At 45.2% G+C, this 26068-nt stretch overlaps 1 protein-coding gene across 1 annotated transcript in view; it reads left to right on the top strand.

Annotated features, from left to right (window-relative positions):
* The first annotated feature begins 1064 nt into the window (after positions 1–1064).
* HMGCLL1 (3-hydroxy-3-methylglutaryl-CoA lyase like 1) overlaps positions 1065–26068 on the top strand; it is an 826606-nt gene continuing 801602 nt past the window's right edge. Inside the window, exon 1 of the mRNA XM_086926446.1 lies at positions 1065–1236. Within this exon, the coding sequence (XP_086782572.1) occupies positions 1141–1236 (96 nt within the window). The 5' untranslated portion in view covers positions 1065–1140. The remainder of the gene's footprint in view (positions 1237–26068) is intronic.

Here is a 26068-nt window from a genome sequence, read left to right as displayed (position 1 = left end):
AGGGGGATTTGGAGAGACAACCAGGAGGGAAAATGAATGATATATTTAATTTTCCCTTGTGGGCATCTCCTGAAATAACCCCTCACCTGGCCCCACCAACCCACCGCCCTTACCTGCAGCAGCTGCGGCTGCCATAAATCCATACATACTTCTACCCCTTGCTATCTAGCTAACAAATTCAAAATTTCAGGTGGATCCAGGCCCCCACATAATGCCGAAAACCTACTGCTAGAACCTCTGACTTGCAAAAGTGAAAAAATTAGAGGACAATCTTTCTAAGGAAGTGCGACTAGAATTTGAAACTCGCTTCCTCCATACTTTCACACTACCACCTCTATTCGCATCTTCAAAAAGGACCTTAAAACTTTTCTCTACCCCCAAAAAATTATTCTCTGACTGTGAGTGGTTCATGTTCCTCACTGGAGAACTAGTTCGGCCTTCCGCTTTAACTGTGCTGTGTGCTTTTGAAAGCCTCATCGCTGCAACTCTAATTTACAATGTGTAATTTTTAGTGAATTTATAGTTTGTAAATATGTAACCATCAGTCTGCTTAACTGTAGTAGTTATACATTTTGTCACCCCTACTATGTTACCTGGAATGTCTGACCTAATGTATTTCGCTCTATCGTAAAGTGCTCTGACACCTCTGGGTAAAGTACGCAATAAATATATAAAATGGATAATCAAGTAAATTAATAAAGATATAAATGTGTGGTAACTAAAAGAAAACGCAAACAAAGTGCACATTTTAAAGTGAGATAAATCATTTTCAGTCCCGACTTGATACGTTAATTAAACATATTGTTGCACGTTCAACGAAAACAAACATGCACCAGCCAATGTGTAATTCCCTGAAGAATCATAGGAGAACAAGCTGCACTTAGCTCCAATCTGCAGATGCGGTTGCTATGGCAATAGGAACTCCCTGCAGTTGTCAGACTGCTAGCTGTCTTCCAGTCACATGCGGGCATGCAAATCAGTTCCTTTGACGTCATCCAATCACGGCAGTTGCAGTAGGAGCGCAAAAAGGGATAGGCAAGAGCGTCAGCCTGGAAGTGTTTATCTCCATCCCACAAGCAGCATCAAAGGCCAGAATAATAGAGGTTTAGAGAAAAGGAAACGTGTGCATCCGTTTCCAGGATGGGTAACGTTCCTATTGCAGTGAAGCATTGCCTTAGCTATCAGCATCTCCTCAAGGAACATTTTTGGATTACAGATGACATTCCTCCTGAACAGGTAACGTGACCGGATATGTTCCATTGGATTTCATTAATAACTAAAAATAAGAATGCTTTTGTTATTTATAGCGCAAATGTCCCTCGACGATTTCGGTAATTGCACACTTCCGTTACGCTTTAATAGGACAGTCAGGGAAAAATTAAAGATATTTCTGTAGCCTTTTTCCCAACAATTATTTATGTTGCCTACAAGGATATAATAATATGTGAAAATAAGATGTTGGAAAGCTGTCTCAAACACGCAGGTGGCTTTCCCAGTTCAAAGAAAGTTGTATTTTTCGAGTTGACTCTGCGGGCCCTTTATAGATATTGCGTTTTGTAGTACTTTTGTAGTACTACAAGAGTACTATTAATGTACTACACAATTATATTAGTGTATCTACGTGCGGAGGTCTTTGCCTGCACTGTCCTGACTGGAGAGATCTTTGCACACTTAAGTGTGTGTTTTAGAAGTAAATGTGGGAGGGATGGGGGGGCTGCTGCATTACGGGGAATTTTCATGACTAAGTGTGAGGGAATAGGGAAGACTAAAGAGGGATTTAGAGGTTTACAGAATGTAAATGTAATGTAATGTAAATGTAAATTGATACTTGTATAGCACACTACTCACCCGCAAAGGTCTCAAGGCGCTTGTACGAATACCGCTGTGAAACCCATCCTGGCTTTCCCTGTGAGGCGTCCACTCCTGGGCACCCCCAAGGTGGAGGCCAGGCATCCTTAACGTTGTGGGGGCCGTTGTGGAGATTAAGCAAGCTATTGCCCAGAGTTGCAGAGTGGGACTCCATGATTGGAATAGGCACCGGGCGAGAATTATCAGGTCTGTGGAATTTTGAGCCCAAGACCCACCGAGGTGGGGAATTGAACCCTGGTCCCGGGCTAGACCTCTGCATCAGGGTCTGCTGCTCTAACCATTGAGCCACACTTCTCCAGAATAATATGATTCCACCCACTAAAGAGTAAGGATTAGATGTGTAAAGTACTGGTGTCAAAATAATGGTTGCAAATTGCGACCAGTAATTTTGCGACCAGTGTGCTATTATGCGAACCAACCTATGTCTTCAGATCTCAAAATACTGACCCCTAGTGAGTCACAATTCGACCTACCTCATGAATATTAATGAGGTTGATTGCAAATTGTGACCCACTATGAATCACAGCCATCACAGTGATGGTGGCCTGTTGTGGGCAGCAGATCACCATGTTTGTGATTACTTTTAAATAGAGCCATTTCATTATTCAAATGTAACCTGTTTTCCTTAAAAGAAAAGAGGATGTGTTAAAAAGAAAAGAAAAGTATTAGTATCATTTTTTCAGAGTAGACAGTGATCCATGTGACCACTTTCACCACAATCTATATAGCAAGAGGTAATAAGACCAGTTCCATTCTTTCAAGAAATAAGCTCACACACAAGGACAGCTGAAATGTTATAGGGGAGGTCCATCCTCATACCCCTGGGGTATCCAAAGATATTGAAATAGATACCTCACTCACTTATCGTAACATGCTTCATCATCAACGCCTATCCACACCCTTGTAGGATGTTACCACCAGAACGGACTTGTCAAAGATGGAATGGGATTTCTTAGATTAGAATGAACTGGGAAAGCGGAGATTCAAATATGGGAAAGAAAATGTATAATACCTATAGGTATACCCAAAGGTTTTACTTTATTCCAAGGATAACGTGTTGCGAATTAAAGTATTTCCTGAGGTTCTTTAGTGAATGACTGTTCAAAAACCTCAAAGGTTTGCGTCAACATGTTTCGGTCCACGCTATGAGCCAGTACGGGTCAGGGGCCTCCGGCAGGGCTTTTTGAGTGTATCCCTGCCTTTCTATACAAGCACATCATGCACATTCGTAAGGCATAAGGCTCTCACCTGCCTACACTTTTCTCATGGTCCATACGGTTCTGGAGGGAGGTGCCGTCTTATTGTCACACTTTTGTCAGAGCCGTTGCACCGCAGGACTACCTCTTACTGTCTCGCAGACCGCTGCCAAGCGTCTATGCCAAGATCTTTGGATACTCCAGAAATACGAAGAGGGACCTCCCCTATAACATTCCAGTGGTCCTTGTGTCTGATCCATGAGACCACTGTCTACTCTTAAAAAATGTTTTGTCAGTATTCACAAAGGAGATATAGTCTCTTGAGGACCTATTCCCATTTGCAAATGAGTTACCACTACATGTTGGTAGTAGGTAAAGTATTAATGTTTTTGTCCACAAAACATTAAAACATATCATTCCGATTCAGTATTTGGGAGGGACTCCTTAAACACCAAATCAATGGCCCATGCTTGGAAATTAACATATTTTGCATGGTATTCCCAGGATATTTTGCCTTCACTATCCAAATTATGTTGAACCAATTTTTGTTGCTATTAGTAATCAACTAACCAGACCTAAAGTTCTCCCTTCTAAACATGGTACAATTGGTTTTCCTTGATTGGCACATTTAATTTACTTACAAGTCCTTTGTATGTGGTACTATACATATCCAGGGCCTTAAAATTGAAAGCCACTAGCAAGTAGAACCCCCCATTCTACCACCCACTAAAGCAGCACTTCAAAATATGTTTCAGGCCTTCCACTATCAGCCTGTAGTACAAATCTAAATTGCCATTTTAACCTGGCAAAATAAACCTCATGCAAGCCTAAACCTTTCAATGTATTACTTAGAAATCACCCCTAAGGTAGGCCCTAAAGGATCATAGGGCAGGCTACATAGTATTTAAAAAGTGGGACATGTGTACTTAAGTTTACATGTCCTGGCAGTGAATACCCCCCAAAGCTGTTCTTCACACATGCAAGGCTAGATCTCCCATAGAGTAACACATGGTTACCTTATTACATTTATTAAGTGAAAACTTCAGTTTCGAAGCAGAGAGCAGAAAAAAATACTCATTTGAATTGTAATTTAAAACCCCCTCTAATGGAAAAGTCAGAATTTGAACTACTTCTTTAACAATGCCACTATTAGAAAGATAGCAATTTTCCGACTCAACCAAATGTGCCTTTCTACTAGTGTCCAGGATCACATTACTACAAATGGCTCTCCTGTGGTGTGATGTGTATTACTTTCAGACAGTTGACAAAAGGGTCATGGGCATTGGGAAGGATGTTCCTCACCTGAGCAAGTGAGCATGTGGGTTGACCTGAGCTCTTTTTCAGCTTCAAAGGGTAGTCTGAGGGCTATACCCACCTGCTTCCTGACTCCCAAAGACAACTGCACTGTTAGTGTGAAATGCAGCTCACACCTGGGCCTGACTGCCCTTTTGTCACTAGCCAGGATATGGCCGGGGAAAAGGGAAGAAGGACCAGAATCAGTTTAGGGGTAGTCAATGGAAATTCCCTCCACACACAGGATGGCACTGGGTATAAAATCCACACCCTCAAAACATTCCTGTGACTGTAGAGGCGCATAGGAAGATCTGCTCTGCTTTCTGAAGCCTGACCTTTCTGGACCTGCTTGGCTTGAACCCAGGACCATAGACGTGACTTCAAAAGTCAGTTGGATGAACTGTGTGAGCTACAGAGACAAAACAACTTTCCAGAGAACTTCCATGCTACTGCCCAGCTGGCCAGTGACAATGGACCTGCCTGAACCATGCTTCTGGCCTCTGCTGGAGTGATTCATAACCCCAAGAGTAGCCCCTTCAGGTGCTGGACCCTCTCCTGGTGTTTGAGTGTACTCCTCCAACCCCAAAATTGCAGGATCTGAATTCAAGGTGAAAAACCAGAAGTTATGGGCTTTTCTAGTTGAAAATAACCAACTCCTTGCAAACAGGAGAGGACTTCACCAAAGCCAACTTGAGACCGGATTCTGACTGCTGATGTGGCCTTCCTAGGTGCAGACCCGAGGTCACCGCCCAGAGCTATACAGGTTGACTTGTGTGTCTTTTGCGAACATGAAGCTCTGATTATCTAACAGGAGATGTTCAAACCAATGCCTGAGTCTTTGGCAACCTCTAGTCGCCGAGCCCCTCTCCGGATCCAACTTGTAGCCCAACAGCTGATGAGCTCATCAAATAGTATTTCTCTAATCAAAACTGGATTAAGTTAAAAGGTAAACTTTCCAACACGATGAACGTGGTCCCTGTACCTAATCCGCATTCCATTGTGGTTGATCTGAACTTATCACTTTGCCCCGGACCAGCACAACCAGATAACCACTATTGGCACTATTTCATACAAACATTTTTACATTCATAAATCTGGTACTACGTATTGGATTTTGTCATTTTGGTGTCATTGTATTTATTAAAATTTACTTTGTTCTTCTAAATTGGTTGGCAATTTGCCTTGAGTTCTATTTTCATTCTATTACTGGTTTTGTGCTGCATAAATACTTTACACATTTCCTCTAAGTTAAGCCGGAGTCCAATTGTGTTAAGCTATCAGAAGGTTAAGCACACATTTATTTAATGACTCTTGTGATTCACCCTGAAAAGCATTATGTTCATTATTTGAGTAGATCTCTCACCCCTTTCAACTAATAACCCAATTTCTTACAGTAAAGTGCTACTGAATCACAATGTGAGTTTCATACATGGCAAAAAGACTAATTTCCAGATTCTGTGGATTTGACCTTTTGCGAAAACAAAACGGCTTTTTGCATCTAGCCCTGAGCCCACTGCTATTCGCAAACTGTACTTCTATAATTACTGCTACCAAAAAAGACTAAAATCAGGTTTAAATGTACTCCATCTCAGAGCTGGAGTAAGGCCAGCACCACACATGGCCAACCACTGGAACTGCTGCACCCTTCTGTAGAAAATAATGGAAGTATTATTATTATTATTATTCCGAGTTTTGTATAGCGCCTGGTTACCAATAGGCATCCCAGCGCTTATCAGAACATAACACTGCTAAAAGGAAACAGGAATTAAACAGAGAACAAAAAAGTTTTTAAAAGTTTCCGGAACCTGAGAAGACTGGCTTCGGAGCGCAGTTGTAGAGGCAATGAGTTCCACAAGGAGGCCACATTAATTGAAAACCTTCTGCCACCGGTTCTTGCCTTTTCACCCTGCCAACCTGCAGGAGATGTTGGTGGTCAGAGCGAAGGGAACGAGAGGCCTTGTAGGGCTGGACCATCTCCTCCAGAATAGGTGGACCTACCCCGTGCAGAACTTTGTGGGCGATGCAGAGTGACTTGAATTTCACCCTGTCCCTCACAGGGAGCCAGTGCAGAGCCCTTAACGCCGGGCGGGCAGATTGATGCCTAGGGAGACCCGTCAAAAGCCTGGCAGCCGCGTTCTGCACTTGCTGCAGTCTGTTCAGGGTAGATTCGGGTGCGCCCAGGAATAGCGCATTGCTGAAATCCAGCCGCGAGATGATAAGTCCCTGGATGAGAAGCCTTCGAGTGGCCACTGGGAGCAAGGGCAGAATCTTCTGGGCTGAGCGGAGCAGGCCAAAGCACACGCCAGCAGTCTTTTTGGCGTGGGTTTTAAATGATAGGTCCTGCTCCAGCCATACCCCCAAGCTCTTGATCTCTTGCTTGGGGGGGGCATCGGTCCCAGACAGTCTGGCCAGCTGCTGGGGGACAGAGATGGAGAGGAGTTCCCCAGCAGCATCAGTTCCGTTTTGGAGCCATTTAACTTTAGGGCTGAGCTGCACATCCACGTGTAGATCTTTTCAAGACACGTGTGCAGCCGGTCTGGATGGTACGCCGACTGGGACAGGCCTACCACCAGCTGAGTATCATCAGCGTAACTGATGATTTTAATACCCAGCGGCCGTACCACATTCTCCAGGGGGGCCATGTAAACGTTGAATAAGGTAGGGCTCAATGAAGAGCCCTGTGGCACACCGCACTGGAGAGGGGTAGAGGATGATTTTTCCTGGCCTTCCCACACCTCAAATGTACGACCTTCCAGGAAGGAGGCGAACCATTTGAGGGCCAAACCAGTGACCCCCACCCCCGACAGCCGTTGGAGAAGCACCTGGTGGTCCACGGTGTCAAAAGCAGCGCTGAGGTCCAGGAGGATCACTCCCACTGATCCCCCCGAATCAGCATGCTCCTCGCATTCTCCACGACCGCCAGCAGGGCGGTGTCGGTCCCCTGACCGGGGCGAAAACCCATTTGGGAGTCGCCAAGGAGGGAATTGGCTTCCAAGAAGTTGGAAAGACGGCTATTTACCAGCTTCTCAGCCACCTTACTGATACCCGGCAGCAAAGAGATAGGCCGAAAGTTGGCGAGGTCGGCGGGATCGAGGTTAGGCTTTTTTAAAAGAGCCTTAACCACCGCCCCTTTCCAACTGGGGGGAACTACCCCATGGGCAAGAGACAGGTTTATCAAGTCCGTCACAGGGCCGACGATGGTGGATGACACCTGTTTAAGATATTTAATAGGTGCTGGGTCTTTCGGGGAGCCGCTCTTCATAGATCTCAGCACCGACAAGACTTCCTCCTTAGTGACTGGACCGAGGGAGGCCAGCTCCACCAATTGTGGCTCAAGTTGAGAGCTGGGATTGTCCTCCCAAGAGGAGACCTCACCTAGCCGGGGAAGGGAAGCCAGTATGTTGTCGATTTTGCTTTTAAAATACGAGGCCAGTTCTGTACATTTTTTGCGAGGGTCCTCGTGGACAACCTGAGGATCGGGGGTATTGAGTAGCTCCTTAATGACCCTGAATGACTCTTTGGAGGAGTTGGCCGCAGAGCCAATACGCTCTTCAAAGAATCCTGATTTTGCCACCCGAATAGCGGATTTATACCTCCTCAGGGCCGCGCGGTATTCTATACGGCTCGCCTCACTCCAGTCTCTCCTCCAGGACCGCTCTAGCCTCTTGCATCCTTTCCTCAGGGTTCTTAATTCTGATGAATACCAAGGTGCCGAGCCCACTCTCTTCCCCCTCGTAAGTTGTTTCTTTTTGGGTAGGAGAGTGTCCAGAGAATCCACGAGCCAGGTATGGAAGTTCTCATCGGCGACTATCGGGTTGGCTCCCTGAGAGGGCTGCGTGGCCTCCAAGTGTGCCGCCCAGGTGTCAACTGGGAGCCTCGACCAGGCTCTCTCCAGGGTGTGAACCCGTGGGACCACCGCAGCTCGGCTGTCAAATTGCCATGACGCGGACACCAAATAATGGTCTGTCCAAGGTAGGGCAAGAGCCGGAGATGGAGTAAAAAGGTCCAGATTAGAAAATAAGGGGTCAAGCAGGTGGCCCTTCTCATGGGTCGCGCCTGAGTTGGCCAAATTGATTCCAAAAGATTTGAAATCATCGAGCAAATCGACTCCTATGGTATTAGCGGGGTCCTCAAGATGGATATTAAAATCTCCGAGAACAACAAAGTTGGCAGTTGAAGAGGCAAGAAGTGCAGTAATTTCCAAGAGAGAGTTAGGGAAACTACCCAGGGGTCCGGGAGGGCGATAGATCAACAAGCCTGTCAGAGACACAGTAGGTGACAGCCGAAGGGAGAACTGTAGGCTCTCACAATCAGCCACCCCTCCATTCTGGATCTTACAGGCGAGCGTGTCTCTGTAGAGTACTGCAGTTCCTCCTCCCCTCCCTTTAGGTCTATCAAGGTGGAGTATATGAAAGCCTGGGGGGAGTGCTCTGACCATGTCAGGGCCAGAGCTGGGGGAGAGCCAGGTCTCAGTGAGAAACAGCACATCGAGCTTGTGGTCTAGAATAAGTGAATTGATTTCAATGGCATGGCTCGGCAAGGACCGGCAGTTTAGCAAAGCCATGGAGAGAACGGATTTCACAGCCACTGAATTGTGGCCGGAAGAACAAGCTCTGCACAGTAAGAATGGAATGGTCCCCATCTGTGCAAAGCTACAACTAGTAGGGTGGGGCGGACGTAAGGCGATGAGAGCGTCTCTTCCATATTGGAGCCTGGTGGAGAAAGGCATCAATGAGTGGGGCATGGTGGCAGGCCCTAGGCCCGCCTGGGCACGGACGGGCGCAGACGGGCGCAGACGGGCAGGACTCTGGCACGACTCCGGCGCAGGTCCGGCGCGTCCGCTGATCGCGTCCGCTGCGCGGAGCCAATAGTGCCTGTTTTTATAGCGCTTCTCTATGGCCTCCCCAACCCAGCCTGACCCAAGATGGCCGCCAAAACCGGCGCCCGGCCCTCGGCGTCAACACTCAGCCGAGGGTGGGACCGGAGCTGCAGGAAGGGGGGAAAGATGAATTTTAAAGCGCTGCTGAGCGCTGGGGGGTCTCTACACACTACAACAGGCTGAATAGTGCAATTAACAAGCACAAGTGTCGAGCGCGTAAAATCACGAAAATGCAATTAAAATAGAAAGGAAAGCAAGAGACCTCCCGGCTTCCGCCTCAGGAGGGGAAAGGTGTAAGCAGAAGTCTGATATTACCGCTTTCAAGGTAGCTGGCGCCTTTTATAGCGCTTCTCTATGGCCTCCCCAACCCAGCCTGACCCAAGATGGCCGCCAAAACCGGCGCCCGGCCCTCGGCGTCAACACTCAGCCGAGGGTGGGACCGGAGCTGCAGGAAGGGGGGAAAGATGAATTTTAAAGCGCTGCTGAGCGCTGGGGGGTCTCTACACACTACAACAGGCTGAATAGTGCAATTAACAAGCACAAGTGTCGAGCGCGTAAAATCACGAAAATGCAATTAAAATAGAAAGGAAAGCAAGAGACCTCCCGGCTTCCGCCTCAGGAGGGGAAAGGTGTAAGCAGAAGTCTGATATTACCGCTTTCAAGGTAGCTGGCGCCTTTTATAGCGCTTCTCTATGGCCTCCCCAACCCAGCCTGACCCAAGATGGCCGCCAAAACCGGCGCCCGGCCCTCGGCGTCAACACTCAGCCGAGGGTGGGACCGGAGCTGCAGGAAGGGGGGAAAGATGAATTTTAAAGCGCTGCTGAGCGCTGGGGGGTCTCTACACACTACAACAGGCTGAATAGTGCAATTAACAAGCACAAGTGTCGAGCGCGTAAAATCACGAAAATGCAATTAAAATAGAAAGGAAAGCAAGAGACCTCCCGGCTTCCGCCTCAGGAGGGGAAAGGTGTAAGCAGAAGTCTGATACTTTCAATCGAATCCCATTGGAAGTAATGTTAAAATAAATGAATAATCTTAATTTTTGTAAAGATATATACATTAAAAACGTACCTATAAATGATAAGTTAATATTATGCTACTTTAAAATAATTTAATTAAATTTTTTCAAATTCGTAATAAATGTAACTGGGGCATGGCTCGGTAGCCGAAAATGGTGGATGTGAGCTGAACGCGCTCCACATTACTGACAGTATCCTTCATTAATCTTGCCCATTCTTCATAAACAATTCATTTGCTCCAGGTGTGCCTGTGGGGGGACCCATGTGCAGTCCCCTGAAGGCCAGAGCCAAGATGAGATGTTGCCTCATCGAAGTGAGTCAGAGGATGCCAAGGAAGGCAGCTGCGTGGCAAAAGGCTGTCGACTTGAGACTTAGAGCTGGGACTGCTAGGCTTGCTGCTGTGGCCCACAGAAAGCATTTAGGGCGGCTCCCCGATGCAGGAAGCAGTGGACCTGCTGGGGTCCAAGTCAATAGACAGACACCAAGGGGTGAAGAGTACAGAATTGTTGGCCAGGCAGACAGAGCAGTCCGGAGAGGCCTGCCTGGCCCACTTCTACAGGAATAGCGGGGCCATCCAGGGATTACTTCAGCTCTTTGGCACATCCAAACAGAGATGGATAGCACCAGCAAGGAGCAGTGAGAGTGAAGTCCCCGCTGGAGCAGCTGGGGAGTTGCCACAACTTGTACATACCCAGGTTGGTGGCTCCTGGAACATAGAGAGGGGTGACTTGCCGAGTGCTGTTCATGCAGTAAGAACATGAGAAATAGGGTGGCAAAGAGATGGCCATCCCTACCTGTGCTGCTGCTAAGCCACTCCCAAGTGTGATAGTGCAGCCTGTGCTGGGAACTTGCTGGTGGCAGGCCTCCTCAGAGAGGGCTGGAGTGGGAGTAATCCAGGTCAATGGCAGTCAAAGGATCGAGGTGCCCCCCTCCAGCTAACAACTGGAGATACTGCTCTTGGGTTTGGAGGGGTCCATGGGGTGCCTATCACAGGAGGAGCAGTGGACCCATCAGTACACTAAGTGACCAAGGACTTAAACAGCGACACCAACACAATCCCATTGAACGTGGCAGAGGTCAAGATACATGACATTTGAAAAGCTTACAATTAGAAGTTGTGATAAATTGGGCTATTGGTTCACTGGGGTTAAGCACCAGCCTCAGTCACTTGCAAGGTGAACCACAACACGCCACTAAAATAACCTAAGCATTGTCCTGAGTTGCTTGGCACAAAAAGCATCTAGGCCTAACTTAGAGGTAATGTGTAAAGTATTTATGGAGCACACAAACATTAATAAAGTGAAAACACAATACAAGAAAAATCCCAAACCAATTTAGAAAAATAGAGTACATTTTAGTAAATTATTTGGCACCAGAACAATAAAAATCCAATTATTAAAAGCGGAGTTATGAGTTTATAAACTTTTTAGCTAAATGTAGCACCTCAAATAGCCAACTGCGGACATCTGGTCACACAAGACTGGGCCAAAGTCGAAAGTTAAGGCCAACCACAATGGAGTGCGGTTCAGATACAAGATGTTGATTTGGCCTGGTCAGCTCTTGCCTTCAGACTTCTAAAAATTCTTGAAGAAAAATGTCTGAGACGGAAGAAATTCAGTGGTGCAAAGCTGCATGAGTGTCTAAAGAGGGAGCATTGTCACCTGATCCCTTTGGAGCAAAACCGCAGTGAAGAGTTTTACTTTCGGATTGAGTCACCGAAATAGAAGTTGAATATCTCCAGCTGGAAGAGGCTGAGGGCTGTAGCTGAAGATAGTGCTACGAGATGGGATACCCCTCTGATGAAGGACTGCTGAAAAGGATTTGGTGTTGAGGAGAAGTACGTGTCAGGATAAGCCACAAACTAAATCCGACCAGCGATACACTCCAGCTGATAGATTAGCAGTTTGGTCCTGGTCTCCTCCTGATTCTCAGAGCACTTGTTGGATAAATTAGTGTAAGTCCTCAGTTTTGTAAATTGGCCATCTGGGCACCTTTAGTACCACAACCAAGGGTCCAGGAATGGTGGCAAATCTCTTAAAGTTTCAGAACTCACTCAAGCTGGATCCAGGTGTGTGCCTTTTATGTCCCTGCGGCTCTGAGCAGGAGGCCAACAAACCAACCTATGGAGTCACTTCTAGGAATCCTCGGGGCAGGTAAAAATGTAGGGCTCAACAGCTGGGCTCGCAACCGAGGATTCAAGCCAGGCTCTGGACAGCAAAGCAGTCCTTCCAGGTACAGCAACAGTCTGGCATAGTGCACAGCAGGTCACAGCAGCAGGCAATTCTCTGAGAGTCCTTCCGCTGGTCCAGTAGTGAACTGCAGAATGAGACTGAAGGTCTTATTTTCATGCCCTGTTGTCCTTTTTCTCGAAGGTGGGAGAAGCTTCTGAAACGGTTGTTTGTAGTACCTGACTCCCCTGCCCTAGATCTAATCTGGCTGCAGTGACAATACAGGGTCATTAAGGCTTTTGCGTGGAGACAGGATACATCCTATTAAGGTGCAAGTGAGGCTGTGCTCATTTCCACCCACCATCCTGCCAGTTGATGGCCCATTGTGGCATACTTAATCCATCTATTGCATGACTGTCTAGAAATAATTCACGATGTCTATCTACCAGCTATATCGAGTCATGTGACCCAAGACAAGCTGCAGGCAAAATGGGCTAGGGGCAGGAAAATGGCAACTTTCTAAAAGCAGCATGCACAGCTTGAGAAAGGTATCTGAACCATACAATGAAATTCGAACATTATGTCCACTTTTACTCCATTTTATTCCATCAGTAGTCCAAGATAATCCACATTTACGTCAAATATTTTCTTTTTCTTAAGGTCTACAAGTGCAGCTCTGGCTTTACTCTTATATATAATAATTATTGTGGAAAATGAGTCGAATCCTGGGTCTGAAGTCCCTGATATTTTATGGGGGATTGGATACATACCATCTGAGAGCACCAGAGCCTCCAACAATATTGGGGCAGAATACTTTCCATACTTGGGAGGGTTTTAGAACCCCAAAATGACTCTCCTGAGAATCTTTATGGGTTGGAATGCCCTTCGAAGACAGCAGACACAGTGAATAGAATAGAATAGAATATCTTTATTCGATTGTTTACATGATACAATCATAAAAGAGCATTTCATACACATTAATCCATACAATGATAAAAAATAGTGAGAGTAGTATTACAGCAAGACATTTACAAGCATATACACAGTAATATGGTTAAAAAGGCTAAAATACTTTAAAAGTGAGAGTACAGTCAGCAGCTGAGTTGGTTACCCTTCCATGCTTTTTCTATATTTAACTGCAAGTTTTAAAAAATTACATACAAACATAGTACATTCGCTGTTTAGCATTTGAAGGTGACACAATGCGGGTCTGTATTGTGCAAAATTCAGGTGCTTTAGTAAAGGTTTTAAAAACAGGTTTCGGGGGAGTGTATAAAACTGGCAAAAAAATAAAAAGTGTGCCAGATCTTGCGGAGACTTATTGTCGCAGCCGCAAGCTGGCAACACTTGTCCTCTGTGCGCTCCGCTTGGGACAGCTAATAAAAAGTGGAACATATCAAATCGGAACCTTGTTAATAAAAAACGGTCATAACCGGACATGGGCCAGGACAGGTAGGGTTCCATATATAAACAAGTTTTGGTTAAGGCATACTGTCTCACACTGCTTTTCTTGTATTCGTTTTCCTCCCGTGTCATACACCTAGACAGCATAAAAGTGTTCTTTACAAAGGTTACATCAGTTTTTGTTATTGTTTCAGGGGATAAAAATAGATCTGGTCGGCCTAATTCAAAAAGCCACGTTCTTACATATTTTATCCATGGGATCTTGAGCCTACCATCCCACTGTAGTGCCTCTTGAAGGATGTTTCTGGTGAGAGGTATGGCTGTGTTAAGCCAGCTATTCAGCCAGCATAACAAGGGATTCACTGCCAGCTTGTCACTTAGATATGGAATGCCAAGTTCCTCATGTACCGGAAAGTTGGCCGTCCCCCTGGGTAACCTTAGGACCTTTTTTAAGAAGTTATTCTCAGTAACTTCAAGGGCACCTAGTGATTCTGATCCCCAAATTTCACTTCCATAACGAGCAATAGCGGTACTTTTGGCTTGATATAACTTCAAGACAGCAGCCACCGGACTATTGCCCATTTTTCTAGTGAAGTCCAGTATTGCTGCGTTGGCCCGCACTACCTCGCCCTTTTTCTTTTGTATTGCTGGTGCCCAAGTTAGTTTGTGGTCAAAGAGAACACCAAGGTACGAGAAGGTCTTTGTAGTGGGTATTCTATCTCCATTTACAAAGTGAGGGTATACTTTTTTTGGAGGTACACCTGCCACCATTGTAAAGGATTTAGAATTATTAATGCTCAGGCCACGGGAGTTCATGAGATCATTAAAAGAATCTAGCAAGATTTGAAGACCAAGCGCCGTTCTAGATATTAACACGGCGTCGTCCGCATATAATAGGACCGGTATGCCCTTCTTGCCAATGTAAGGAAAGTCTGTACCAGTTTTTAATAAGTGCTCCTCCAACTCATTAATATAAAGATTAAAAAGAAAAGGGGCAAGGATGCATCCTTGTCTGACTCCTTGGGTTATTTTAAAATCTCTGGTTACTTTTAAATCATGGGTGTAGCGGACGTTTGCTCTCGTGTCCGAGTGGAGGTCAACAAGAAGGTTGGCCAGGTTTTGTTCCACCCCCATTTTTAACAGCACCTCCCATAGCCTGGTTCTGTCTACGCAGTCAAACGCGGACGATAAATCCATAAAGGCCATATGGATCGTCCCTTTTCTTGCTAGGGTGTATTTACTGTTTATTAAATATAGGTTCAGACATTGGGTTATCGTGGAATGGCCTGGTCTGAACCCATATTGTATTGGGGACAGTATGTTATTATCATTGGCCCAGGCTGTTAATCTGTTTAGGATAATACCCCCCACCACCTTTGTGACTGAATTAATCAGGGATATGGGTCTATAACATGTAACGCTACCACGGTCACCCTTCTTAAAAACAGGGACTATGGTGGAGGACCCCCAGGCTTTTGGGCAGCCAGCCAGAATCCCTGCGTTTACAACTGCGGTGATGACTGGTGCCCATAGAGAAATGTTTGATTTAAATAGGTCGGGTGGTATACCATCGGGTCCGGGTGCTTTGTTACAGGTTAATCCTTGTATCCCCTTTTCTACCTCCCCCACTGTGAAACACAATACATTTTCGTCAGAGAAATTAAAAACAAAGTCTGCTTGCAAATTGTCACTTTTAAAAATTGTGCTGTAATGTAATATCCACTCTTCCTCGGGTATATTAGTCCCGACGTTAGAGTTTAAGGGGACATCAAACAAGGGTTTGTTTACAATGCTCCAGAACTTGGAGCTATTGCCCAGAATTGCAGGATCACATAGTTTCTCCCAGACACCGGCTTTTACTTCTTTTTTCCGGGCTGCTAGGACTGACTTATAGTTAGATCGCAGTGACTTAATAAGAACAGGATCTCTTGGGGTAGCCTTGAGAGCTTTTTTTAAGTCTCGGCCAGCCTTTGAACAGGCTTGATCGAACCACCCTGGTTGATGTTCATGACGTCCCTTTGTTGGAACTGACAACAATTGGCCGATTTTCTCAACAACAGTAGCAAAGGCAATCAGAGTCGCTTCGGGCAAAGTAGATGGAGAAACACAAAGATCTAGGTCATTACTACAGCTGATGGCAATTGAATCATACAAGGAGTCGCTGTTGACCTTTGACCACTTCAGGCGACGATTTCCGTTGATGGGATTTAAAACACCGTAATCAGGTCGTGGCTTCCTCTGATCAAAAAGGTTACCTCCGATTCTGATTGATAAAGGATTGTGGTCGCTGAAAGTGCTTGTTAGGATTTCAAAGTCTGTGGCTAAATCAACTAGATCTCTCGAAAGGAATATGTGGTCTATGTAGGAACCTTTACCGTGGCCTTTAAACGTGGGGACGTTGAACTGGTGTGAGTCCTCCAGTGTGGCCATTGCGTCGGTTAGATCCTTTCCATCTATTAAGTTATTGATGCTGGTGCCTCGGGGCGAATGATCAAAATGAAAGCCAGACCTCCTGTTGCAGCCTAAGAGGCCAATAGGTGTCGTTTCAGGGTTGCCACAGGGATAAGCATTAAAGTCTCCAGCAATAATAATGTTTCGAGGTAGACTATCCGCTTTTGTCTCTAAAAGGTTTTGTAGTTTGAGAATATTACACTCCTTGTTTGATGACACGGCATTATAAAAGTTGATAAGTGTCAGTGCCTTTTTACCATTCCTGAGCACTAAGATTTGAATATGCTTGTTGTCCGATACTCTGGTTGTAACCTGGCAGCTGAGTGCAAGGCTTATGTAGGTTGCGAGGCCCCCTTTAGATCTTCCGCTATTTGATGGGGTAGCTGGTAAGAAAAAACTTTGAAAGCCCTCAATATGTGCATTTGCATCTGCTAACCAGGTTTCTTGGAAACATAGAATGGTATAATTTTTTACATAGGCTAACCACATAGGATCGTTAACCTTAACGGCTAGGCCGGCTGTGTTCCAGGATAAAAGATGTATGGAGCGTTGTTCGGTGAGGCCCAAGCCTGTTGTCAGGTCCTGGTCTGCGGGAGTAGAAATTGCTTGAACCCCATGGTCTGTTGTTCGGTGTTCTTGCGATGCCTTACTAACAGTTAGAGGGTTTTGTACACCACTGTGCACTGTGCACTGGATTAAACTGGTGGCACTTGGGTAGCTGCGCCCACTCGCATTCAATGTGATTTCTTTAAGTTGTACTGGAGGAGCTGTCCTATGCGCTTCACTGATCTCCGGAGAGGAAACACTTATGCACTCTGGACGCATACTTGATACTCTGTGAAGGGGAGCTGCCTTAGCTGTGGGTTCAGCAGGGATAAGGTAGGAGGATGGAGATACGCTTTGTCAATCGATCTCATCTAAATAGTCGATATTATAGAAAGCGTCATACCTGTTAGAAATAGGTACCCCATATTGTGTGTCTGGGTGTTGGGGATGTGAGTAGAGCTGCTGCTGTGGACGGGTAAAAGGCTCATTTCTCTCCTGGTATCTACCGTGATGGTTGTTAGGTCTGCTCTGCCACGGTTGTTCATGCCTATAATCAATGTAGTTTGTTCGAATATATGGGCCAATAGGCAGTGTATAGGGCCCTGATTGGTTATCAACCATGGGCTCAAGCAGCCCCTCCTGTCCGTAGACTGACTGCACTTGAGTACGATGATGACCATGGTTATTTGGATAAAAGTAATTTAAAGCCATGGTACGGATCAAGCTGCTTGTCACACCGCTTTTCCAGCTGCTTATAAAGCTGGCAGCACGACTATCCCTAAAGGTTACCACTATACAGTCCCCCTCAGTCGATTTAAATCTGTTTCCCACCCAGTCTACTCTTCTTACCTGTGCAATATGACCAATGATATGTTTAGGAATCGGTCTGTGAGTTGTGAGCCAGTGGCTCACCTTATTTTTTAGGTCCCCATGAGTTTCCACCCTGTCCCCTGTTAATTTAGGTACCCCAATCATTACAATGGTGTACGGGCTACATTCAGGCGGGAGGTTAACATGGGGTGGACTCTTTACTACCGTCGGTTTTGCCGTGGTAGTACCTATTTGTTTTGAGGATGTGCCCTGTTTAGGGGATTTGGTTATTCTCGTTTGTTCTACCTGGGTAGTTGCAATTTTAGTTGGGGAACTTTCTGCGGCCCATTCACAATCTTCTGTCTCTGCATCTTGTAAGGTTTGAGAGCTACTTGGTGTGGCTGCCACTGGGAGGGATATAATGGTACCGCTGTCTTGGGTTGTCGCTGGGGTGGTTAGAGGAGTCTTAGGCTGGTTTTGCTTGCTAGCAAGGGTAGGGTTAGCTATAGCTTTTTTTGACCTGGAATTTTTGTTACAAATCAGAGTAAGGGAGTTACTGGCTGGTGTGAAGGTAGAGGTTGATTGTGATACCTTCAATGTTTTTAGCAAGGTGGATGTTGCGTCATTTTGGGCCCTTTCAAACTTCCCTAAGGCATTCTCAATGTTGAGGACTCTCTCACTGATAGGTAACAGAAGGGACTTAATCAAACTTTCAAGATCACTCAGAAGTGATTTTGTATTTATCATCGTTTGTTCAGCCCCGGTTGTGGTGTGTATAGACGTATTTGTAGGTGCTGTCGTCTCTTTATTCAAGACCAGGTCTGAGTTTTGACTGCTTATGAAAGGACACAAGGTCCCCTTCTCTGGGGCAGATTTAGCCAGTCTAAATGTAGACCAAACATCTTTAGCTGAGCTAGGATGTTTGGCCTTGGGGTGAGGTTTTTGTTTTTTTGTAATAGATGACTTGGGTTTACCTCGTGTGCCAGTTGTCCTAATTTTGCTCTTTATCAAACGACTGACTCTGGTAACCGGTTTTGTCGTTGTGGATGTATAACCACCCGCTGAAGGGGCTGCTGGGTGTAAGTGAGCTATAGGTGAAATATGATTGCTACTGCCGTTTTCACCGGTAGGTGCAGAACTGTTGTTCCTATTGTTGCCTGAAGGTGAAATAAGTAAGGCTGTTTGCGTGTTGTCTCTTGTTTGGGGACTGGGAAGCCCTGTAAATGACAGCGTTAAAATAGACTCCTCAGAGTTTATGGTGTTATCCAGAATGTTTATGTTACCAGTAGTGTGTAAAGAAAGGTCGGGGAAACATAAATCTGGAGTAAGTGAGAGTCGTCTTTCTGAGTCCTGAATAGCATCCGCCACGACGTTGATCGTTTTTTGTAGCATTAAGTCTATGGCGGTTATTGTAGGAAGAGGACTGTTGGATACATCTTTCAATCTGGTAGCTGATCTTGTGGTAACGGGGGTATTGCGACTTTTACTCATCCTCACGATGTTTTTATCAATTATATGCAGTGGCACTATGTAAGGAGGTGATGGTATCGTGGGTGCTGAAGTTATAAAATGTTATTAGGCGTTTACCTTTATTGAAGACAGCTGGACGAGAACACAGGGGGGTGGGCCCGTCCCGGACTCCTCGGTCCCCGGAGGGCCACAGAGGGCCCGCCCTTTGCCCGGGCTTAGCCCGGCGCTGCCCCGCGCGCTCCCGCGACGCGGGTGTTAAGGGTTGCTTTTAAGCGCCTCCTGGCGCGCTCCGCCTCGACGCGACTTCCGGTCGCGGAGGCTGCTGGGAGGTGTAGTCTTTCCCTCACCCCCACTCGGCGGCAGCACAGTTGTTGCGAGGCTGCGGCGGGGGGGGAGGTACTCGACAATGGAGCTGCGGCAAGGTCGGCGGCAGTGGTGGTGCTCCTGATTGGGTCCGCTGGCAATGATAGCGACTCTGCTCCTGGTGAGTTGTCAGGTTGTTTGATTGTTACCCAGCGTTTTGAAAATTAAGGGCTGCTTTTAAGCGCCTCCTGGCGCGCTCCGCCTCGACGCGACTTCCGGTCGCGGAGGCTGCTGGGAGGTGTAGTCTTTCCCTCACCCCCACTCGGCGGCAGCACAGTTGTTGCGAGGCTGCGGCGGGGGGGGAGGTACTCGACAATGGAGCTGCGGCAAGGTCGGCGGCAGTGGTGGTGCTCCTGATTGGGTCCGCTGGCAATGATAGCGACTCTGCTCCTGGTGAGTTGTCAGGTTGTTTGATTGTTACCCAGCGTTTTGAAAATTAAGGGCTGCTTTTAAGCGCCTCCTGGCGCGCTCCGCCTCGACGCGACTTCCGGTCGCGGAGGCTGCTGGGAGGTGTAGTCTTTCCCTCACCCCCACTCGGCGGCAGCACAGTTGTTGCGAGGCTGCGGCGGGGGGGGAGGTACTCGACAATGGATAGCGACTCTGCTCCTGGTGAGTTGTCAGGTTGTTTGATTGTTACACAGTGGGTATTGAGCCTGCGCTTGCTAAACAGGACATTGTGAAACACTGGCGATCCAAGACCCCCTCCCAATCCAGCATGGTAGAGAGGGATCGACTACTGCAACATTGCCAAGGAATATGTTGTATTTACATGTGCTAGTTTGCTTTTCCTCACTATCATTTTCCTGTTGTCATGGCACTTGTGGGGTTCTAATTCGGTCAGTTGGTGCCTCTCTGGACTGTTGAGAGGTGCGGTGGCTTGTTACTCCATGCATTAAACTGAAGAACCTACAAGAAGGAATTTTATGCATGTTTCTTTTGATGACACAACAGTATTTTTGGCGACGAGGTACTCTAGCGATACGAGCCACTGCTACAAGTTTATTTTTTACGTTTTTTTTTCTGTCGTTCAAGAAGGGAAAATCGCTTAAAGCGCTATGTCTACACCTGGACTATACTTTGCAGAATCCATTTTCTAATTCTACCCCCCCTCTCCTTCTCCAGCGGCTGTTCGTTTCAAAAGTGGAAACTATGTGAAGGTTTACCCGGCGGCAGACTCGGTTTGGCTTCTATCGGAGGTGAGGAGGTCGAGGGGTGGGCAAAGGAAAGGAATGAGATTGCGGGTGTGAGCGGATCTATTCCTGGAAGTAATTTACCTGAGTTTGATGATCGGTGGCTGCAGGCGGCATTTGTGTGAGCTGCATGGCAGTTGAAGCAGGAGATCCTTTCTCTCCGACTGACTCCAGCTTCTGATGATGTGATAGAACGTGCAGGGGGATTCGGCGGACGGAGCACAGGTCATTCTCCTCACAGCACAGTGCGCTCCCTTTGACCCTGCCTATTATCTGGCTACACAGCGCGCTCCCATTGACCCTGCCTATCATCACGTTGCGCGTGTGCGCGAAGATTAATACGTTGGGTTTGTCTCATTCAAGCTCTTCAGATTTTCAAAGGCTCTACGAGGTAACGCTACATGGACACGGATGAACATATGCCACACCAATTCTGAAGTGAGACTCAAGCAATTTGTTCGTGCTGGAACTGTTTAGTTGACATTTTTTCATTTTTTTTTCTCTCATTTATCAGTTTTCCTCTGTATTCCCGGATTTCTGTGTGGTATTAGTCATTTAGGTGTTTTATTTCAGGGAATCTTTGTATATTGTTCTGCGGGTTTTTTTTTGTTGCTCTACTCTATTTATTCAGGTGAATTTAAGTATACAACAAACAGTTACTATGCAGTCAGTCAATCAACCTCCTGCCTTTTTGGAAAGCCCTGGAACGCCACAAATTCATTGGAGACAGTGGTTTGACGCTTTTGAAACTTATGTGGGTGCTAATGGCGCTTCACGTTACAGAGCGGAAAGGAAAACATTATTACTTTTGAACTGTTTGGGGTTTGAGGTAGAGAAGTGTACAAACATTTAACTGATTTGGTTCTTGGGGAGGGTGAAATACTAGATGAATACCAAGTAACGGTAAAAAAACTTGTCATTGTTTGATGTTCAGCCAAGTTTGGTTGTGCTTAGACACAAATTTTTCAAAAGAGCGCAACTTCAGAGTGAAGATGTTGATTCATATTTAAGTGCTTTGCATAAGTTGTGTGCTGAATATCAGTTTGGGGAATTTCGAGATCAGTTAGTAAGAGATCAGTTCATTGCGCATTGCAGTGACAAACACATACAGCAGAAACTTCTCACTATGGGTAATCCCACGTTAGAAGAGATTATAAAAGTTGCTAAGCGTCTTGAACTCGCACAAACTTCTATAAAGGAGTTAAGTATGTTAAGTGCAAACAAAGAAAATGTTAATGCTGTTGTATCTTCTGTTTCTAAGACTAGCAATTCGAGGAGAGACAAAGTCAATGAGAAAGGTTTTTTCAAGAAAAATATATGTTATAGATGTGGTTACGCTCCCCACACGAAAGATAACAGTTTTTGTCCTGGGAAAAATGCCAAATGCTATAAATCTGGTAAATTTGGTAATTTGGCGAAAGTTTGTTGTGTGGTTAATGATGAACTTGTGTGTGAAAGTGACATTGTACAAGAATTCAAGGACATGATTGTCACTGTCACAGATGATGGGGTTTTGCCAGGTGATCCTTATGAATGCGCAGATCCCTATGTAGATATTGTGGTTGGTGATGTTTGTCGGAAGCTTCTGGTGGATTCTGGAGCAAGGATAACAATGATTACTCTTGAGTTGTTCAAGCACTCTTGGGATGAAAGGAAGCTGTTTCCCCCTGACAGAGCGCCCGTTTCTTATGAGGGACGCAAGATTGATTTGGAAGGCTACATAGAAGATATTTTAGAATTCAAGGGTAGGAAGATACACAGGAACATTTATGTAGCTGTACGTGGCCTGAACATACTTGGTTGGTACCATCAAGGTTTATTCGGCATTGTGTTGAGGCCGGGTGCGAAAGAACAGGTGCTGCTTGAGCAGGACATGCCTGATTCACAGTGTCTTGAGAAAGAGTTCCCTCGTGTTTTTTGTGATTCTCTTGGAGAAATTGCTGGATTTAAACATTGTATTAAGGTCAAGAGCAATGCTGTGCCTGTGAAACATAAAGTCAGGTCTGTTCCTTTTAATTTAAGGGCAGATCTTAAAGCGGAACTGGAGCAATTAGAAAAATGTGGGATAATTGAACCTATAGAGTCAAGTTTGTGGCTTAGTCCCTGGGTCGTTGCGCGAAAGAGGAACAGAGAGATTAGTCTATGCATTGATCTTAGGAGTCTCAATAAAAAAAGTTGGGTGAATGCTCACCCACTTCCTAAAATAGGAGATCTTTTGGAGGAGTTGGGAGATGCACAGTGGTTCTCGAAAATCGATTTAGCTCCGGCTTACCACCAAATTGTGTTGGATGTGGAGTCTAGCCACTACACTGCTTTCAATTCCCTGTTTGGTACGTTTCAATTTTGTAGAATGCCGTTTGGGCTGGCTTCAGCGGCCTCGGTATTTCAAAGAGTTATGCAATGTGTGCTAAAGGATGTCAAAGGAGTGGTGATTTTTCAAGACGATGTATTGATTTTTAACAAGTTTTTAGAACAACATGATCACACTCTCAAGACAGTTCTCAAGAAGTTTGATGAAAAAGGTATTGTTGTGAAAAAGAATAAGTGTGAATTTTGGAAGAGGGAAGTGGAGTTTCTAGGACATTTGGTTTCTGGTGAGGGTGTTTCTCCCAGACCTGGTTTAATTAAGGCTGTGGTTGATTGTCCTCTACCTATGAACAAAGATGAACTTCGCTCATTTTTGGGCTTATGTGAATTTTATTCACGTTTAATCCCAGAGTATGCAAGTAAAATGAAGTCGCTTTCTAACATGCTCTGGTCTAGTGTCAATTTTGTGTGGGATGATATTTGTCAACATACATTTGACTTAGTTAAGGCAGAAATGATCAATGCAAAAACTCTATAGGCTTATGATCCTAATGTCACATGTACTATCACTGTGGATGCGAGCAATTATGGGTTAGGGGCTGTACTTACCCAAAAGTCCGATGGAAAGGAAGTTACAATCAGTTATGCTTCCAGAGTGTTAAGGGATCCCTAAGTTAATTATTCGGTGATCGAAAAGGAACTGTTAGCCTGCTATTGGGCATGTGAAAAGTTTCGGACTTATATCTGGGGCAGAAAGTTCATAATGCAAACTGATCACAAGCCACTGATTTAAATCTTAGGTGGTGATCGGGTCAGTATGCTACTCCTCGCATAGCACGTCTTACCACCAAGTTGTTACAATATGACTTTGTGACCAAACATATTCCCGGCAAAGAGAATCTCACAGCAGATATGCTTTCTAGACTTCCTTTGTCAGACGAAGAATGTTTGGATTTGGAAGAAGATAGAGAAGATTGTTTTATTGCTGCCATAGATGCTGCTGAGAATATTCCATGCTGTAAGAATGAATGGATTGATGCAATGAATGATGATGGTACTCTTTTGAAAGTCAAAGAGTATATTGTTGCTAGTTGGCCCAGGGAAAAGAGTGTGCCTTTCAATGTTCAACCTTTTTGGAAGGTGTCTGAAGATTTATTCATTGAAAATGGTGTAGTTATGAGAGATGGGAGGTGTGTTCCTCCCATGAAGATACGTGTGACTGTTCACATGATGGTCATCTTGGAATAACTATGACCAAAAGACGTTTGAGACTACATTATTGGTGGCCTTCAATGGATTCCGATGTTGAAGAAAGGGTCAAGGAGTGTTGTGTCTGCACTAGTGCTGGAAAGGGTTTGAAAGTTGTTGCTCCCCCTTTACGACCCATTTCCTTTCCTTCCAAACCATGGTTGAAGGTCGGCATTGATCTGGTGGGCCCCTTCAATTTTCTTCCCAATCATCTACGTTTTGCTTTTGTGTTAATGGATTTCCACAGTAAGTGGCCAGAGGTAAAATGTTGTGCTAATCCCACTACGAACTGTGCAATTCTTTTCCTTAGAGAAATTTTCATGAGGGAAGGCTTTCCTGAAGAATTAGTTTGCGACAATGGGGTCCAATTTGTCAACTTTGAGAAGCGTGCGTTCTTGTCGGAATGTGGTGTCAAGGACTTGAGAAGTTCTGTGGGACATCCTCAAATGAATTGTTTAGTTGAGAGAATGAACCGTGTTGTTGTTGAGTGTGTAAAATGGGCTAGAAATAACTGTTTCAATGTAGAAAACGCTGTGAGGTCTATGGTTTGGTTTTATCACACAACCCCGCATTCCATCACCAAAATTGCTCCGTTTGTCTCCCTCAGGGGAAGGTTACCGACCTCAACTCTTTATCCTGCTTGGCTGTTGAGAACAGTTTCTCAAAAGGTTTCCTGTGGTTTTGACAACTCTGAATTAAGAACATGTGTCAAGTTGGCCCAAGACAAAATGGCCGTCAGATATAATGCTAAGAAATTGACTAAATCTATAGACATATCCCCTGGTGATTTGGTACGTGTCAAAAATTATAGGACTATCAGGAAAGGTTGTGATTCCTTTGGTGAAGCGGCTTGTGTGGAGAAAGTCTGTGGTAATGCTGTCATGGTGGAGGGTGGACATTGGTGGAATGCTGGTAAAATTGTCAAGGTGAAAGGTAGTAGTGTAAACAGTCCCACTTTGAGCGGTGCTCAAGCAGAAAGTTCTGTTGTGAATGGGACTAAAACAGGCTTGGAATCTCAAACTGTGTCCCCTCCTGTTGAGTTGAATCCTCCTGTTCTAAGAAAATCTACACGTGTGACCCGTCTTCCTTGGAAGTTACGTTGATTTACTTTGAACTATGTATTCAATACTTTTTCAGGAATTCTAGTGTAAAATGGTTCTCTTTTGTTTTTCTTTTGTTTCCTCCTTTTCTTTTGTTGTTCTTTGGAAAAAAAGATAATGTTGTATTGACGTGCTAGTTTGCTTTTCCTCACTATCATTTTCCGGTTGTAATGGCACTTGTGGGGTTCTAATTCTGTACTGGTCAGTTGGTGCCTCTCTGGACTGTTGAGAGGTGCAGTGGCTTGTTACTCCATGCATTAAACTGAAGAACCTACAAGAAGGAATTTTATGTGTGTTTCTTTTGATAACACAACAGAATACAAGTTCAGACGCGGTCCGCAAAAACACACCAAAATATGGGAACTCTGGTTAGATCACTTTCACATCACATGAAGTACAAACTTAATGTAAAATGTATTTAATGGTGCAATAACATTAAAAAAAATATTTTACATTTAAAATAAATGTAACATTATTTATCATTGATATTTAACATATACAATTTTTTTACTTTAATAGATTTTTATTTATTTCTCTATACTTTAGCCTAGGGAGATCTCTCCTATAATGGAATGTCCAATATCGTTGTTAAATCACATTGAATAGCCATATGTAGTACAGTTATTCAAAAGTGTAAGAGTAATGGAATACTTGTAGATTTACTCACATGTAAGTTGGTGAATAGTAACCCTGGGTGAAGAACTTCGCTACACCCACGAAGTGGGCGTAGTGTTGCCTACTTCGCCCTTTGCAAA

The sequence above is a fragment of the Lissotriton vulgaris genome, chromosome 6, assembly GCF_964263255.1.
Source record: "Lissotriton vulgaris chromosome 6, aLisVul1.2, whole genome shotgun sequence".
NCBI lineage: Eukaryota > Metazoa > Chordata > Amphibia > Caudata > Salamandridae > Lissotriton > Lissotriton vulgaris.
This window is presented reverse-complemented; position numbering and strand designations above follow the sequence as displayed.